This window comes from Crocuta crocuta, unplaced genomic scaffold (genome assembly GCF_008692635.1).
Source record: "Crocuta crocuta isolate KB4526 unplaced genomic scaffold, BGI_CrCroc_1.0 scaffold2, whole genome shotgun sequence".
Classification (NCBI taxonomy): Eukaryota; Metazoa; Chordata; class Mammalia; order Carnivora; family Hyaenidae; genus Crocuta; species Crocuta crocuta.
Genome location: NW_027528640.1, coordinates 2,657,022 through 2,673,211, shown reverse-complemented (window position 1 = coordinate 2,673,211; position 16,190 = coordinate 2,657,022). Strand labels below are relative to the sequence as shown.

At 37.9% G+C, this 16,190-nt stretch overlaps 1 protein-coding gene across 8 annotated transcripts in view; it reads right to left on the bottom strand.

Annotated features, from left to right (window-relative positions):
- PCDH15 (protocadherin related 15) overlaps nucleotides 1-16,190 on the bottom strand; it is a 752,236-nt gene that overhangs the window by 463,478 nt on the left and 272,568 nt on the right. For all 8 annotated transcript variants that reach the window (XM_077755213.1, XM_077755212.1, XM_077755209.1 and 5 more), the window contains one exon: nucleotides 873-992. In XM_077755213.1, the coding sequence (XP_077611339.1) occupies nucleotides 873-992 (120 nt within the window). The remainder of the gene's footprint in view (nucleotides 1-872; nucleotides 993-16,190) is intronic.

Here is a 16,190-nt window from a genome sequence, read left to right as displayed (position 1 = left end):
CAAAACAAATTTGGGGCACATGGGTGGCTCAGATCGTTAAACGTCAGACTTTGACTCAGGTCGTGATCTCATGGTTCCTGGGTTGCAACCCCATGTCCGACTCTGTGCTGACAGCTCAGAGCCTGGAGCCTGCTTCAGATTCTGTGTCTCCTTCTCTCTCTCTGCCCCTCACCCACTCATGCTCTTTCTCTCTCTCTCTCTCTCTCAAAAATAAATATTAAAAAAAAAAAAAAGCAGCTTTGTCCCTTCTCTTCCAGAGGCTTTACTGGTGGAGGAGGGGCAGTGACATCACTTCACAAGATCCACAAAGCTTATGCATCACCCTGGTGATGTCATTCCCAGTGATTTATGTACGATGCTTAGGAGTCTGCACACATAACAGAAATGAGGTGAAAATGGAATATTACACCTATAAATAATTTTAAATTGTAACCTCCAAGACTCATCAAAAACTTTTTAAAAGTTTTACAAGTATAGCACAAATAGGTAAAAGACTGTAATTGTGAGATAATTTTTTTTAATTTTTTTTTTAATGTTTTATTTATTTCTAGGAGAGAGAGAGAGAGACAGCGTGAGCAGGGGAGGGTCAGAGAGAGAGGGAGTCACAGACTGAAACAGGCTCCAGGCTCTGAGCTGGCAGTCAGCACAGAGCCCGACGCGGGGCTCGAACCCACGAACCGCGAGACCATGACCCAAGCGAAAGTCGGATGCTTAACCGACTAAGCCACCCAGGCGCCCCTGAGATAATTTTTAACAGCAGGAGGACGCTACCATGGCTGGAAGGGTTAGGGATAGGGTAGTAAACAGGTGCCAGGTGCAGTAGACACTACTCATGCCTCAGGGAGGCCACACTGCAGTGGGGGCCGACATACCGGGTCCTCCGGATTGTACTGGATGAGGTATTCTATCTGTCCATTTGGTCCATCATCTATGTCTGTAGCTCCATTGTCCCCTGAAAACCCTGTAAATATCGTGGTGCCAACCGGAGTGAGCTGCAAATAAAATGAGAGACACACTGTCACTTCTCATTCATCCAGGGGACAGCAGAAGGGTCCCAGCACACACCCCGCCTCTTGTAACACAAAGGAACCTGCCAGGCAGCTCTACCCCGCCACGGACCCGAAGCGTTTCAAAACAGCAGTTGCACACCTTACATGGAAGTTCTCGTAAAGGCTGAAATTTCCAACGCCATGGTCCCTGCTCTGGGTAGAAAACAGAAGGCCCCCAATTCAGTGGAAAGTACATGTGGGGCAATTTATGACCATTAGCATCTTAGCCCCTGCAGAGAAAATGCATCTGTTGTTCCCCTTTAGAAAAAACAACCCTCGATGTATTAAGTTATCAACAAGCTGGAATTTAAAGTGTATGAAGGAGTTAGCAACTTTATATTAAAATAACAAAACCAGTTCAAAGGCATCAATGGAAAGATAAGCGGGCGGAAGTCTGTGGAAGAGATGCTGGGTACAGTGGCGCCAGGTCCAGCAGAGGACAGAGAGGGCTGGAGCTCAGTCTGTCCTTGCAGAGAGCCACGGTGGGGCAGGTGCTGGCGAGATTATCGTATCTTTTCATTTTGGATGAAATCACAGCAAAACTTCCCGTGGCGTCCAAGACCACGATTTGGCATTTGGCCTCTATGAGCTTTGCCACCGCCGCAGTCCACCAGGGATCAGCTGTTATTTCTCTGACCTGTGAGGCATCCCCCACACAGAGAGTGCATTCCTACACCCAGACCGTCCAGTCCTCAGGCTTTCGCTGGAATCCTACTCATCAGCTACATTTCGACTTCATTAGGGATCACCCGCCCCTAAACCGCCCCCGAGAGAGCATTCTCTGCCCCCAGTCAGGGTCAGGAGACCTTCTTGTGCTCACCTGTATTACTGTATTTCCTTCACCAGCACATTGAAATAGTGCGTAAATGAATTTTGCCAATAAACGTACCTCTGTGCATCTACAGAAGCAGAGGCTTTTACTTTTTTTTTTATTTTTAGAGACATGTCTTCTTAGTTGTTAAATGGGATTCTTTCATGGAGAAAGAGTTTCAGAGATTAAAAACAAAACAAAACAAAAAAAGACGAGTTAATCTCATTTACTTCTGTTTTCAGGGGGTATGGATCCAAATCCGGACAGGGACCCACCAGGGCAGGTAAATGAGTGAAACCTGATGGCCTTGAGGGTGAACAGAGAAGCACATGCATCCTGTGAACTAGCAGCTGTGACTCAGCTCAGCAAATTCTTGTCATCATGGAATACGATCTTCTATTATTCTCATTTTATAAGAAAGGTCTTGGTCCTAGGGTTGCCCATAGATTTTAGAGAATTAAACTAGGAATTAAATAGGCCAAACAAAATTTATGCATCAGGCACAGAAAATGTGGTAGTTTGCAACTTCTGATTTAGAAAAAAAAAATACAATTATGATGAAAGAGGTAGCCATAAATACATGGTAGTGGGTATGATAAAGGCAGCTTTCCTGGCAGGCAGGTTTAAAAGGCGCACTCCGACTTGCAGCTGGTCAAAGAGAATAGAGGATGAAGAGAGGAGAGAAGTTCTGAACAGCACGTAGGAGACCTGGGACACCACTGGGGGAATGGCTTAGTGAAAATGTTAGTTCCCTGAAAGACTTCCAAGCTGACATTTTCCTACTTTTTAATGTAATCCCTGACCCAAGATATTGTGCTTTCTGACCAAAGGGGAAAAAAAAAATCATGTATTCCTATACTGCTATGCCTTGATTCTTAAATTATGAACTCTTATTTTATTATTCATTTTGAAAGAGAGACTGTGAGCAGGTGACGGTCAGAGAGAGAGGGAGACACAGAATCTGAAGCAGGCTCCAGGCTCCGAGCTATCAGCACAGACTGACACGGGGCTCGAACTCACAAACGGTGAGATCATGACCTGAGCTGAAGTCGGACACTCAACTCACTGAGCCACCAGGAGCCCCTTAAATTATGAAAATTTAAAACTGAATGATGATTTGTGTCCAGATATCTAGTAAGACAAAGTATTTTCCATGGTAAGAATGCCAAAGCTGGGTACTCTTGTAGTCCTGTCTTTTATCAGGACTCATGGAAACTGGTCAGAGAAACTGAACCCTAAGCCTGTTGAAAAATTAGGAAATACTGTTCAAAAAGAAGGCAGTAATGAAAACAAAACATATGCTTCAAAATATATAAATTGCAATTCCTAAGCATGGGATTATCACCTATGTGTCACCTAATAGAAGATTTCAAAGTGTCCTCTGTCTCCTTTGTGAAAATAAAACTGTCGGCAACCTTAAAAACAAACAAAACAAACCCAGAGTATTTTTTAAAGACTTTTGATACCAAACACTGTGGGGTTGATTTAAAAAGTCAAAGGCGCCTGGGTGTCTCAGTCGGTTAAGCATCCAACTTCAGCTCAGGTCAGGATCTCACAGCTCATGGGTTCCAGCCCCATATTGGAGTCTGTGCTGACAACTCAGATTCTGTCTCTCTCTCTCTCAATCTCTCTCTCTCTCTCCCCCCCCCATCCTGGCTCGCACTCTGTCTCTTTCAAAAATGAATAAACATTTTTTAAAAAGCCTGGGAGAAGTAACATGGGGACAAAATGAGACAAACTAAAGCCCCTGAACAGTCAGTCGCTGCAGATTTTGAAAACACTGTGTGGGTGTCTCTGCGTTCACTCCCCAAGGCAGCATATACTGCTGGACTATACCGACTGTAGACAGGGACCCTCACCCCTCACGTCCTGTGGCCACGGCCACAGCATCCATATTAAGGGGAAGGAAGAGGAGGTCGAGGAGCTGGGACCATGTGCCTGATGGTGGAGACCCTCATACAAGAGTGGGCTCAAGGCCAGGGAGCAAGAGATATACAGCCAGTGTGTGTGGTTGTGAAACAATCACAACCCTCCTGTGTGATCAGTTCTGCCAGCCCGCTCTGCACACACCTAAGAGGACAATATGCCAGAGCACTGACTGTTTACGCCAATTTACTATCACTAAAACCATTTTAAAAAATTCACAAGTTTTTTAATTTGTGTGTGTGAGAGAGAGAGAGGAGGAGAGAGAGAGAAAGAGAGAAAGAGAACACAAGCAGGGGAGGGGCAGGGAGAGAGAGCTACAGAAAGACTGCTGGGCAGGCTCCCTGATGTCAGTGCAGAGCCTGATGCAGGGCTAGAACTCACAGACTGTGAGATCATGACCTGAGTTGGAATCAAGACTCAGACACTTAATTGACGGTGCCACCCAGGCGCCCCGGTGTTTTTTAATTGAAGGAAGAAGTTTCAGCACAATCAGTAATGTATCACCTATACATTATGAAACATGGGGGCTTCAATCTGTGACACCACATCAAAGTGGGTTAGAAATAAAACAAACAAGAGAAAATCTTTGGACTCTCTCACTTGATAAGGTAACAATCTATTTAACATTCAGTGCACACGGTAACATTTTCTTTTGGAAATTTTAAATTATGTAGAAAAGCTGACAGTTTTCTCCATGCTGGTTTAATAATAGAAATTCAACTTGACTAGATGTAAAGTTTGAAGTATTATCTATCCATGCAGAAAACACACACACACACACACACACACACACACACACACACACCAACCTCATATTTGAATCTCAGAATCCCAGATGCTAATACAACCTCCCTGATGACTTCGTGTAAGTAACTGGATGGCAGTTGTTATAAGAAAAGAACTATTTTTAGTCAAGGAGAAAATAAAGCATAATAGTCTCTAAATCTCAACATTTTCTATGTTTCCCAGACTTCTTCAAGATTGGGTTCCTAGATAAATATTCTATGACAGTGTTTGGTTGGAATAGGTGATTTGAAGGATGTTACTTCTTACCATGCAATATTTGCAAACCCTAAGAACCTAACTATGAAAAGATCTCTATTTTTCTCCAGCTGTCCAAATGGTTTTGAAATTCATAAAAGGCAACATAAAACTGCTATGGTGCCTTAATGTACTATCACCAGTTAATATTTTCCTTCTCCATTACTGACATGTTTCTTCTACATTTAAAAATCACAGGGTTTCTGGGTGGCTCAGTCAGTTTAGCATCCGACTCTTGATTTTGGCTCCAGTCATAATCTCAGGGTCCCAGAATCTAGTCCCATGTCAGACTTCATGCTGAGCATGGGTCTTGCTTAGGATTCTTTCACTCTCTCTCTCCTTCTGCCCCTCTCCTGCTCACTCTCTTTCACTAAGAACAAATAAATAAAATTTAAAATAAAAATCTATAAGGAGGTATGATTGTTAATACATAGTCATTTAAAGCAAACCCTATGTTATTTTCTTGGTTACCTTTATAAAAATACACTTAGTGACAAAGTCCAACAATGAAGGTTGTTAGGCTACATGTAAAAGGACTACTATGCGTTTGTTTATGGTTGTAATTTGAGGTTGGTCCCCCAAATAATTCAATTTCAATCATGCTCATTTTAGGATTTAAACTTATTTTAGGGAGCTGCACATGATTGTTCCCGATAGACTTTCTTTGACCATGTATAATTTTATAATTCCTTGAAACAAATAGAAATATGATTGTACAAAAAACTCTTAGTAAATATGTCTTAAAAATGAGAGAGGTACAGTTGCCTAGCTGTATCCTTAGAGAATCAATCATACCGTTCCCATAATGATATCATATAAAGTTATGAAGGATCTCTATCAAAATAGAATTTTAAGCTCTTTTTATTTATTTTCATTTTTGTCAATATAATATATTGCTATTCATCACGTTTCCTGATATATTACTTTATTGTTATTTTTTATTTTTTAAGTTTTTATTTAAATTCTATTTATTTAGCATATAGTGTGATACTGGTTTCAGGAACAGAATTTAGTGATTCATCACTTACATAAGCTCTTTTCTGGTTTTGAGAGAGAATGTGCATGTGTATAGACACGGGAAAGGGGCAGCCGCAGACGGAGGGGGAGAGGGAGAGAGAGAATCCCAAAGAGACCCCAGGTTCAGCATGGGGCCCATGTGGGGCTTGATCCTACCACCTTGGGATGATGACCTGAGCCAAATCAAGAGTTGGCCACTCAACCCACTGAGACACCCAGGTGCCCCCAATAGGCTCTTTTTAAAAGGAGAATTAGCGCCTTTAGAATGAAATGGAAAGCACTGTTAGAACAGCAGCAGATTTCACCATAGCATTTTGTTCTGGTGCAGTCTCTGTTTACGATTTCAGTAACAATTACATTAAAGACTCCGCTTTGAAAATGTGATATTCAGCTGTTGAGAGCAAAGGACTCGGAAATATGCCATGTCATTCATTCCGCATTTGCACTGACTGGGGAGTTCTGTTCTCGTCACAGTTGTACGTGTAGGCCAAGCACCTTAGCGCATCTCCTCCTTTCCAACCTTCCCCATGCAGACACACGCGGGTAACATGCAGCCTGTATACCTGTACCCGTGGTCCACTGGTCACACAGTTGGCCTGTTCAGATACAGGCAAGGATTAGGAACGTTGCAAGCTAACGTGAGAGAAATAGCTAAGGAAAAAGAAGACAGAGCACTCTGTGCTAACAAGGAAGGTCTGGAGAGACGAAGAGATTCCAGAGAAAGGGTCTACTAGCTGCAAACAAGCAAAAGGGAGTTGGGACGTGGAAAATGGTTTTAAACCACAGTAGCTTCTGCACAGATTTTGTTCATCATATGTCTACCCAGTAGAAGTGCACACATATACATGTACACACACACACGCACTTCATAAACGTCAAACCACACACACCACCATTACTTTCTCTCAGGACTGCAGCTGTTGCACAGTGGTGCTTTGTAAGTTTCTGAAAAATGATGTAGAGGTTGAAACATGACACCCAGGCTGTTTATTACAAAACTGCATTCCCCATACATTATCATTCACAGTTCTCAGCGTGCATCTGCCATGCAGATGGCCACGTTCTGTGTTCTGTCACATTTCCACAAGCCTCAGAAACACACACTTGGTTTTCTGAAGGGCATTCTATGCATGGGATGATCATCAGCTTGGGTGGCTGCCTGAGGGCGTCCCTTACTTATTTAGTTCATGTCTTTTCCCACAGATGATTTTATACAGCTACTGGGAAATACAGAAAATGCACAGATACATGCAGATGTGAAAGTTAAAAAAAATCAAAGCAAAAAAATTCAGTATTTCCAGAAGATGCGTAAGATAAATCAGAGTGTGAACATAGAGGATGAAGAGTTCTGTTAGCTGTCTGGGTATCTGGTGACCCATGGTATTGATGCTACCCTGAGCACCATGAACGATGCTCCACAGAGAGATTTGTCCTCACATGCTATCTTATTTGCAATATTTCCCCACAGAAGCACTGTATTCACGGCTCCATGTAAATGAAATGGATTCTCATTACTCATGGAAACTTTATTCTATAAAGTCACTGTGAACAGTGAATTCACAAACACTGAGCCATTGCTTCTAGAGAGAATGCAGGGCTATCACACCACTGGTGGGAACACAGGCTTAGCTTCCTGCTAACACTTTCAACAACCAATCCACATATAACCTTGTTATATGTGTGCTACTGTTTAGACACCTTATTTACTATGTGGTTTTGATTCACCACCACTTAGCTTCCAGCCAACAGCAGCATAACTCATGTCTGAATAAAACTTCTCTACCACATATATTCTCTTCATAAGGTGCCTTACTGGCTTCTTGACCTAGGAATGCTGGACAGCGCTGAAGCACTACACTTGGGGTCTATTTAAACAGCAAAATCACCAACAGAGGGTACACAGATGTAAACAATGTAGCACTAGTTAGACTGCAAAAACAGACACTCGTTTATGGTGAGAGGTGAAATAAGATGTCACGGCATCACCTTGTTTGGGTTCAGCCAGAATTATATACAGGGAGTGACTTTAATTCTTCACCTCTTTGCACACATTTGTGAATGACCACACAATTTTGGGAAGTACTGAATTTGGACTTGTAAATAAATTTAAGCAAGTAGACAAATTTGCGATTGCAGAATAAGTGGATAATGAAGAATCACTGTACATAAGCAATACTAGTAATTTATTAGGAGTGTGGCTGGAAGACTCAATTGATCAGAAACGGAGACAGGATTGAGTCTTATCTCTGTATTCACTTAGCTTGAGGATCCCTGTTCTCCTGAAATTGTTTCCTGCCTGTGAATGTTACAATTAGATTAAAGCCCTTATGAGGAACATTTCAGATCTGCATTTTAATTGTTTAATAAAGGATTTAATAAATGGAGAGATACGTTGTGTCAATAAATTTGCATATCAATAAGGTAAAGTTGTCAATCCTTTAAAACTTATCAACAGATATGGAAATTTGATTCTAAATTTTAAGCTGTCTTAAAGAAGAACTAAGTTGTCTCAGTCAGTTGATCTGACTTTTGATCTCAGCTTAGGTCTTGATCTCAGGGTTGTGAGTTCAAGCCCTGCATTGGGCTCCATGCTGGGTGTGAAGACTACAAGGAAAGAAAAGAAAAGAAGAAAAGAAAAGGGAAAGGAAAGGATGAATGAAAGAAAGGAGGGAAGGAAGGAAGAAAAAAGAAAGGAAGAAAGGAAGGAAGGAAGGAAGGAAGGAAGGAAGGAAGGAAGGAAGGAAGGAAGAAGGAAGGAAGGAAAGGAAGGGAGGGAGGAAGGAAGGGAGGAAGGAAGGGAGGAAGGGAGGAAGGAAGGAAGAAAGGAAGGAAGGAAGGAAAGGAAGGAAGGAAGAAAAAGGAAGAAAGGAGGAAAGAAGTAAGGAAAGAAGGAAAGAAAGAAGGAAGGAAGGAAGGGGAAGAAAGAAAGAAAGAAAGAAAGAAAGAAAGAAAGAAAGAAAGAAAGAAAGAAAGAAAGAAAGAAAGACAAGGGAAAAAGAAGGAAGAAAGAAAAAAATAAAGGAAGAAGAAGAAGAGAAAGAAATAAGTTGGAAGACTCACACTATCCCATTTTCAGACTTTAATATAAATCTATAGAAATTGAGACACTGCAGAATTGACTTGAGAATAAATTAATATGCCAGTGGGACTGTATATCATGTCCAAAAACAATCCNAAAGAAGGAAGAAAACGGAAGAAAGAAAAAAAGAAAGAAAGAAAGAAAGAAAGAAAGAAAGAAAGAAAGAAAGAAAGAAAGAAAGACAAGGGAAAAAGAAGGAAGAAAGAAAAAAATAAAGGAAGAAGAAGAAGAGAAAGAAATAAGTTGGAAGACTCACACTATCCCATTTTCAGACTTTAATATAAATCTATAGAAATTGAGACACTGCAGAATTGACTTGAGAATAAATTAATATGCCAGTGGGACTGTATATCATGTCCAAAAACAATCCCCATGGATAGTTACCTGATTCGTAGAAAACACAACACTGGTTATGTATTCAATGATCTCTTCAATACTGGGGGGTGTGGCACCTGGGGGATTCAGTTGATTGAGCGTCCCTCTTGATTTCAGCTCAGGTCATAATCCCAGGCTCCATACTGAGCATGGAATCTGCTTAAGATTCTCTCCCTCTTTCCCCCTTCCCCTCCCTCATTCAAACTCTCTGTCTCTATAAATAAGTAAATAAATAATAAAATAAATTATTTAATAAATGAATTAATAAAATTTTCAATAAAAAGAAACCCATATGGAAAAAAATGATACTAGTTCCTACTTTATGGCCTACATAATACTAGATTCTAGAGCATCTAGGTGGCTCAGTAGGTTGAGCATCAACACTTGATCTCAGCCGGGTTATGACCTCAGGGTTATGAGTTCAAGCCTGCACTGGGCTCTGGGCTGAGAGAGAAGCCTACTGAAAATAAACAAAACAAACCAGAAATCGAAGTTCCAGGCGTGCTTGTGCATTGTGGTTAGGAAGGCAAATGGTTGCAGCCACTGTAGAAAATGGCATGGATGTTTCAAAAAATTTTAGAAATGGAATTATCATATGATCCAGTAATCCTACCTTGGGGTATTAATCCAAAAGGAATAAAAGCATTAACTTGAAAAGATACATGCAACTACATGTTCACTGCTCCAATATTTACAATATCCAAGACACAAGAAAAGTTAAGTGTCCATTGATAGATAAATGGATAAAGAAATATGATATATACATATATACACACAATGGAGTAATATGCATATTTTCTTATATTATAATAAAATATGTGTGTGCATGTATATATGTATGCATGTGTGCATATCTATATCTTTATATCTATGACTATATCTGTATCTATCTATCTATCTATCTATCTATCTATAAGAGAGAATCACTCACTCATAGAAAAGAAGGAAACCATGGCATTTGCCACAACATGGATGGACCTTGAAGGAATTACATTAAATGAAATAAGAGACAGACACCATATAATCACTTACATGTGGAATCTAAAAACAAACAAATAAACAAGAATCCTCAAAATAAACCAATAAATTCAAAGATACAGAGAGCAGATAAGTGGTTGCCAGAGGCAGAGGTGTGGTGTGTGTGTTTTCACACCCCCTGGTTGAAGGTGGTCAAAAGGTAGAGAAGGTAGAAACCTCTGTTATAAGAGAGGTAAGCCCAGGGATGCAGTGCATGGTACGGCAACTACAGTTAACAACGCTGTGTTGGATGTGTGAAAGCTGCTGAGCAAGTAGATCATCAAAGCTCTCACCATATACACAAAACTGTAAGTATATATGTGATGAATGCTGCCTAGCTGTATTGTGTTTACCATTTCAAATATGCACATATACTGAATCATTTCACTGTACATCTGAAATTATTATAATACCATGTGCCAACTGTATCTCGATAAAAATAAAAATTATAAGAGTGATTAACCACTAAATTCTATACCTGAAACCAATTTTACCATATGTTAACTAACTAGAATTTAAATCAAAAATTGAAACAAAAATGCAAATTATAAGATAAAGTTTAGAAAATAAGATCATATCCTCAAGATACTACAATCAGCAAAATTTATTAAATAAGACATATGGAGCAAAAACCAAGAAAAGTATGGACAAATTGGACTACATTAAAAATAAGAGCCCCTATCTATTAACACTAACAAGAAAGTAAAAGTATAAACAAAAAATCTGGTGGAGATACTTTCAATATGTATATGCAACAAGGAAATTACGTTTGGAATAAATAAAGAACTTCTACAATGTAACAAGCAAAATGGCAGACACTTGAATAGAAAATTCACTAAAAAAAAGAGTATAAACTCATGACCAATAAGTATATAAAAAGCGGAGATTTTCACCAGTCATCAGGAAATCCGAATTAAGATGCCAATGGAACATTACTCAGTGCCCACCAAACTGGCTAAACTTAGTAACAGTGAAAATACCAAGTTCCGTCCCTGAGGCAGAGCAGGTTGATTTTGCGGAGATGAGGGTGGGCCTCCAGGTTCTAATGCACCCAGGGTGGTAACCTCTCCCCAGCACTCTGGGATGGGTGCTGACTGAGCAGCACCAGGCCCTGTACAGTCTTCCGGTGCTTTGATCATACTTCACGATCCTTTGAAGATTAGCAGTAGTATTTGCATGGTGTCAGAAATTCCTGCTCTCTCATTTATGTGGTCCTTGAAAATGGACCTATTTTAAAATGATTAGCTGCTATCTCCTTGTCCTGGATGTATTTTCAGGGTCTCCTCAACTACACTGGATGATCTGAAGGTTCTCTTCCATCACAGTAACCTTTCCAAATTAGGAGCCATTCATTCTTTTACTATTTTTCAGCCTTTAACTTCCTCCTCCTATAAAATAACTGTATGATATTTCTTGCAAGTCATCCCTGCCTTGGAAATAACACCGTAGAGCTGTGATCTGTTAGAAAACCAAGAGAGTCCGTTCAAATGGAGTGTAGTAATGAATTTGTACACAGATTCACGTTGTTGAGGACTTCAGCTTTTCCTCACAATGATCAAATCACATTAACTCTGAGTCTCTGCTTATTTATCGAAAGCTTATTATAATCACTGCTTCTGTGACAATTACTTTGGTTTTATATTAACTCATTAATAGAGTATTTGTCTTATTCAAACATTTATCCAAATCAAATGCCTGTGTGAAGTGTATCTTTAAACTGTCCAGAACTGCAAATAGCAGACATTCCTGAATTCAAATTTAGTAGATGTTAGCTTGTAAAGAAAAAAGCATAAGAAAAACATTATGTAAGTTCTTCATGTTCCCTTTAACATAATATTGTTTTTGTACCTGTGTGCAAAATCTGGGTTCCCTGTTTTTATCATGAAACCTAGATAATTACTAATGAAAATCATTTCCTCTAAAGAAATCATTAAAGGCAAATTCATATAGGTAAGTATCTTCAAAATAAGAGGATATTATTATTAGAGTGATAATTAGCTCTACTCATCTTCACTAAAAACTAAAGAAAATTTAAGCAAATAAGCTCAAATTGAATTTATGTGTGTTTATCTATATATACAAACACACAGAGAGAATGTACATATATGTGTATGTCTATGTATATAAGTACATGTGTATACACGCACCCCCCACACACACATACACACACACAAAGGACATTGCTAAATTTGACACTTCATGGATAGTTGAATACTTGAATCCTTTAAAACAGATGTAGCTCATTTATATGTTTAAAGTAGAAAATATATTTTTATGTGCTTCTTTCTTGTCCCTGAATCTCCTTTTCTTTTTTCTTCTATTGCTTGTCTCCCTTTTCCCAGAGAGAATGTGCCTAATTCCCTGGAGGAGGAAAACAGGGAAAACTGAAAGGAACTGAGGCTTAGTCTTCTTTCTTTGAGAGCTTTTGTGTGCTATAGATTACATGCCAGTGCTGTCTATTCAAATAAATTCTGTGTACGGGTATGGCTCTGAAGGTCCAGAGATTTTTATTCCTTGAATAGTTGAAGATATTTATCAAGTATCCAACACATGACCATTTCGTATATAGTTAATATACATTTCTCACACATATATTATTTTCTAATATATATTTAAATTTTAAAAACCACTTTATTATATCTAGCAATTGTAAATAAACATATATAAAAGGTAGTAAAAACTAACTATAAATGAAATCTCACTCTTATCCTTCCTAATGGACACCATCTGCTCTTAGATCTGCTAAAATGATGGATAAGAACAGATATCTAAATATACATGTACTCATGGAAGGAGAGGATACTGCCATGATGAAATGTGAAAGAATAGCACAAGACTAGGAATTTGATCGGGAAAGTGAATGCTCAAATTAAATTCATTCAGAGATCATGTCATTTCACCATTGTGAGAAAAATCTGGGTTGGTCAGTGTTGTTCCACTAATTACTGCCAGTTTAAAAATTTATATTTTGCATTTCATTTGTGAAGACATCTTGATTTTTACATATGTAACTTTTTCTGAAGCATAGTTCCAAGGCAAAGCTGACTCACAAGAAAAGATGGCCAGAACCTGTACTAAGCATTTCAGAAGCATTTTCTCTTTTAATCCTTTCTTTGTAACATTATTTTTTGCTGTTATACTTATTTTATAGTTGGGGAATCACTGGCAAATAACTTCTTCCTGATGTCCTAATTCTATCGCTCAACTGATCAGGACTACAGCACAGATTGTCTGACTTCAAAGTGAAAATTCCCAGGCACTGTGAAATATATTATTTCAGAAATTTTACAATCTGCTGTTAATAAACTTTTGAGAAAAGGGGAAATAAAAGAGGAAATAAATATAATGTGGCACATACCAGAACTCGATACACAGATAATCTGAAATGATGCAATTTGGATAATCCATCAAAGAAAATTATGTTTGGCCCTAAGGAAAAATAGTTTTGAGATATCTTACAGAAAGACAAAGAAATTCAACTAAGCTAGCTTATGCATTTTAGAAAACTCATATTATTATCACCATTGAAAACAGGTAGATTTGCAGCAAGCAAATTATATCATAAATTCCCCAATTCTCCATTTCAGCATGCTAACCTTTTCATTCATAATCAAATCTTCATTGCTAGTTTACTGCATAATGCCGGAAAAAGCACTCAATAAATACTCAAGAGGCAAAGAGAAGTAGCAACACCCAACCACAGTGATTGGCATTTTCATCAATGGTTTTTCAACAAATCAGTGCTTCCCTAATAAAAGTGTTTGGTAAATGTTTGAAGAAGCCACTCTTATCAGTAATGGGACACATTTATATTATGTGTCTCTTCTGTTATGTCCTATGAAAAACACCTAGTGTCTTTGTGGTACTTGTAAACAAAAATTTACAACCATGAAGATGTATCAGGTAAATGCAAAGTGAGAAATATCCTATAAACTGCACTACTTTTGACAATTATTAAGGCCATTAATGGCAAGGGCATACTAAGGAGCTAAGATTGAGACCTCAAAGACATGCAATGGAATGGAATGTTTGATCCTAGATAAAGTTTTTGACCTATGGAGGACTTTATTGGGAAAATAAACAAAAATTAAAAGGAGTCTACAGGCCTATATATGATATACAATATTTATTATGAATATGATTGTATGACATATATATACATTAGCAATATATAGACACATGCATCTATCACCTATCGATCATCTGTCTATCTATCACCTATCTATCAATCATCTATGTAGTTACTAGAAAGAAAGGGTCTGATTAGTACTCCTCAACACTGTCAAGGTCATCAAAAACAATAAAATTACCACAGACTAGAGAAGACTAAAGAGATATGTCTCTTTAGTCATATAAACCTAAAATAATCTGACATCCTACAACCATGGAATTAGAATAAGGACGTTAGGTAAAAACTAACGACATCCAAATAAAATATGGAGTTGAGTTAATAATAATATTTCACTGTTGGCTCATTAGTTGGTTAAAGCATACTATACTAATAAAAGCTGTTATCAATAAGGGAAATGGATGTTGGTAATATGGACACTCCATTACTTCCATCAAGAGTCTCTCATGGTTTGCTTCTCTCCCTTTCCCCCACCATTTCCGCCCTTCTTCTCCCCCTTGTTCGTCCGTCAAGTTCCTCCTAATCCTCCTATACGTGCAAACATATGATATTTGTCCTTCTCTGCCTGACTTATTTCGCTCAGCATAACACCCTNTAAAAAAATATTATTTAGGGCTAAAAATTCTGATATTATTTAACCAAATAATAGAAAATATGATCATAAAACAGACCATCTCCATAATCACTTTTGCTACAACAAAATCCAAAGCCTAAGTATATCATTTACTATAAGAAAATATTTTTAAAATAATAAAGCTGTGTTCTTTTACATTACATTAAATTTTTATAACCATGGACTATACATTTGAATCAACCCTCAGACAAAACATTAATGAAGGTAGACTTGGAGGTGGAAGAAGGAACAAAGAAGGGAGTAAGAGATTTTCATGCTTTTCTATGGTTTAATTTGGCTGAGTTCAGCTTTGAGATTCTGCTGATTGTTATGATCATCAATATGCTTTTAATCATTAACTGAAATCTTTAACAAAAACATTTGGAAACCAATTTAAAAAAAATAACGAGCACTTTAACTTAATAGGTATTGTTGAAGAACAGAACTATATAATGTCAGAAGAAATATGTGTAATGGCACTTAATATAAAATAAAATAAAAATCCTATTTAAACCAGCATATGATACCAGCTAATATTAAATACCCTCTATGGTACGTCAGCTATTCTACATGTAGTTGGGCAAAATGGTCATCTTGATATGCTGGTCATCATATTGCTTTTTATAATTCTTCATGAATATATACGCATTCTACAGAAAAATTTTCATGTATATTATAAAGGATATATATATATACACACATAAAATAGATAATATAAATATATGTAACATATAAATGGCATATATATATTTATATCTCCTTCTCTTACAGTCCAAATCTGCTATTATAAAACCACCATCCCACAATCTACTTTCTATTTTAGTTGTTAGTCATAAATAAGGTATTTTAGTGTCCCTATCATGATGCATTAAAGGGGACTTTCAAGGTTATTAATCTCACAAAATTTTAACAAAATGAAAGAGAGAATCTTTGATGGTTTGAAGTTGAAAATCATATCATAAGGAAAGTGTTCATTAGTGAATAAGATGAAGTTTAAAGCTATAATTAATAGTCTCAGTGTTACATGGGATTTACTGTTTCTTATTTTTTTAATTAGTCTACTATTTCCCCCAAAGTTTAAGAAATATGAGGACTAGCAACATAATTAGAATGGGTATAAGGTATTTGGAGCC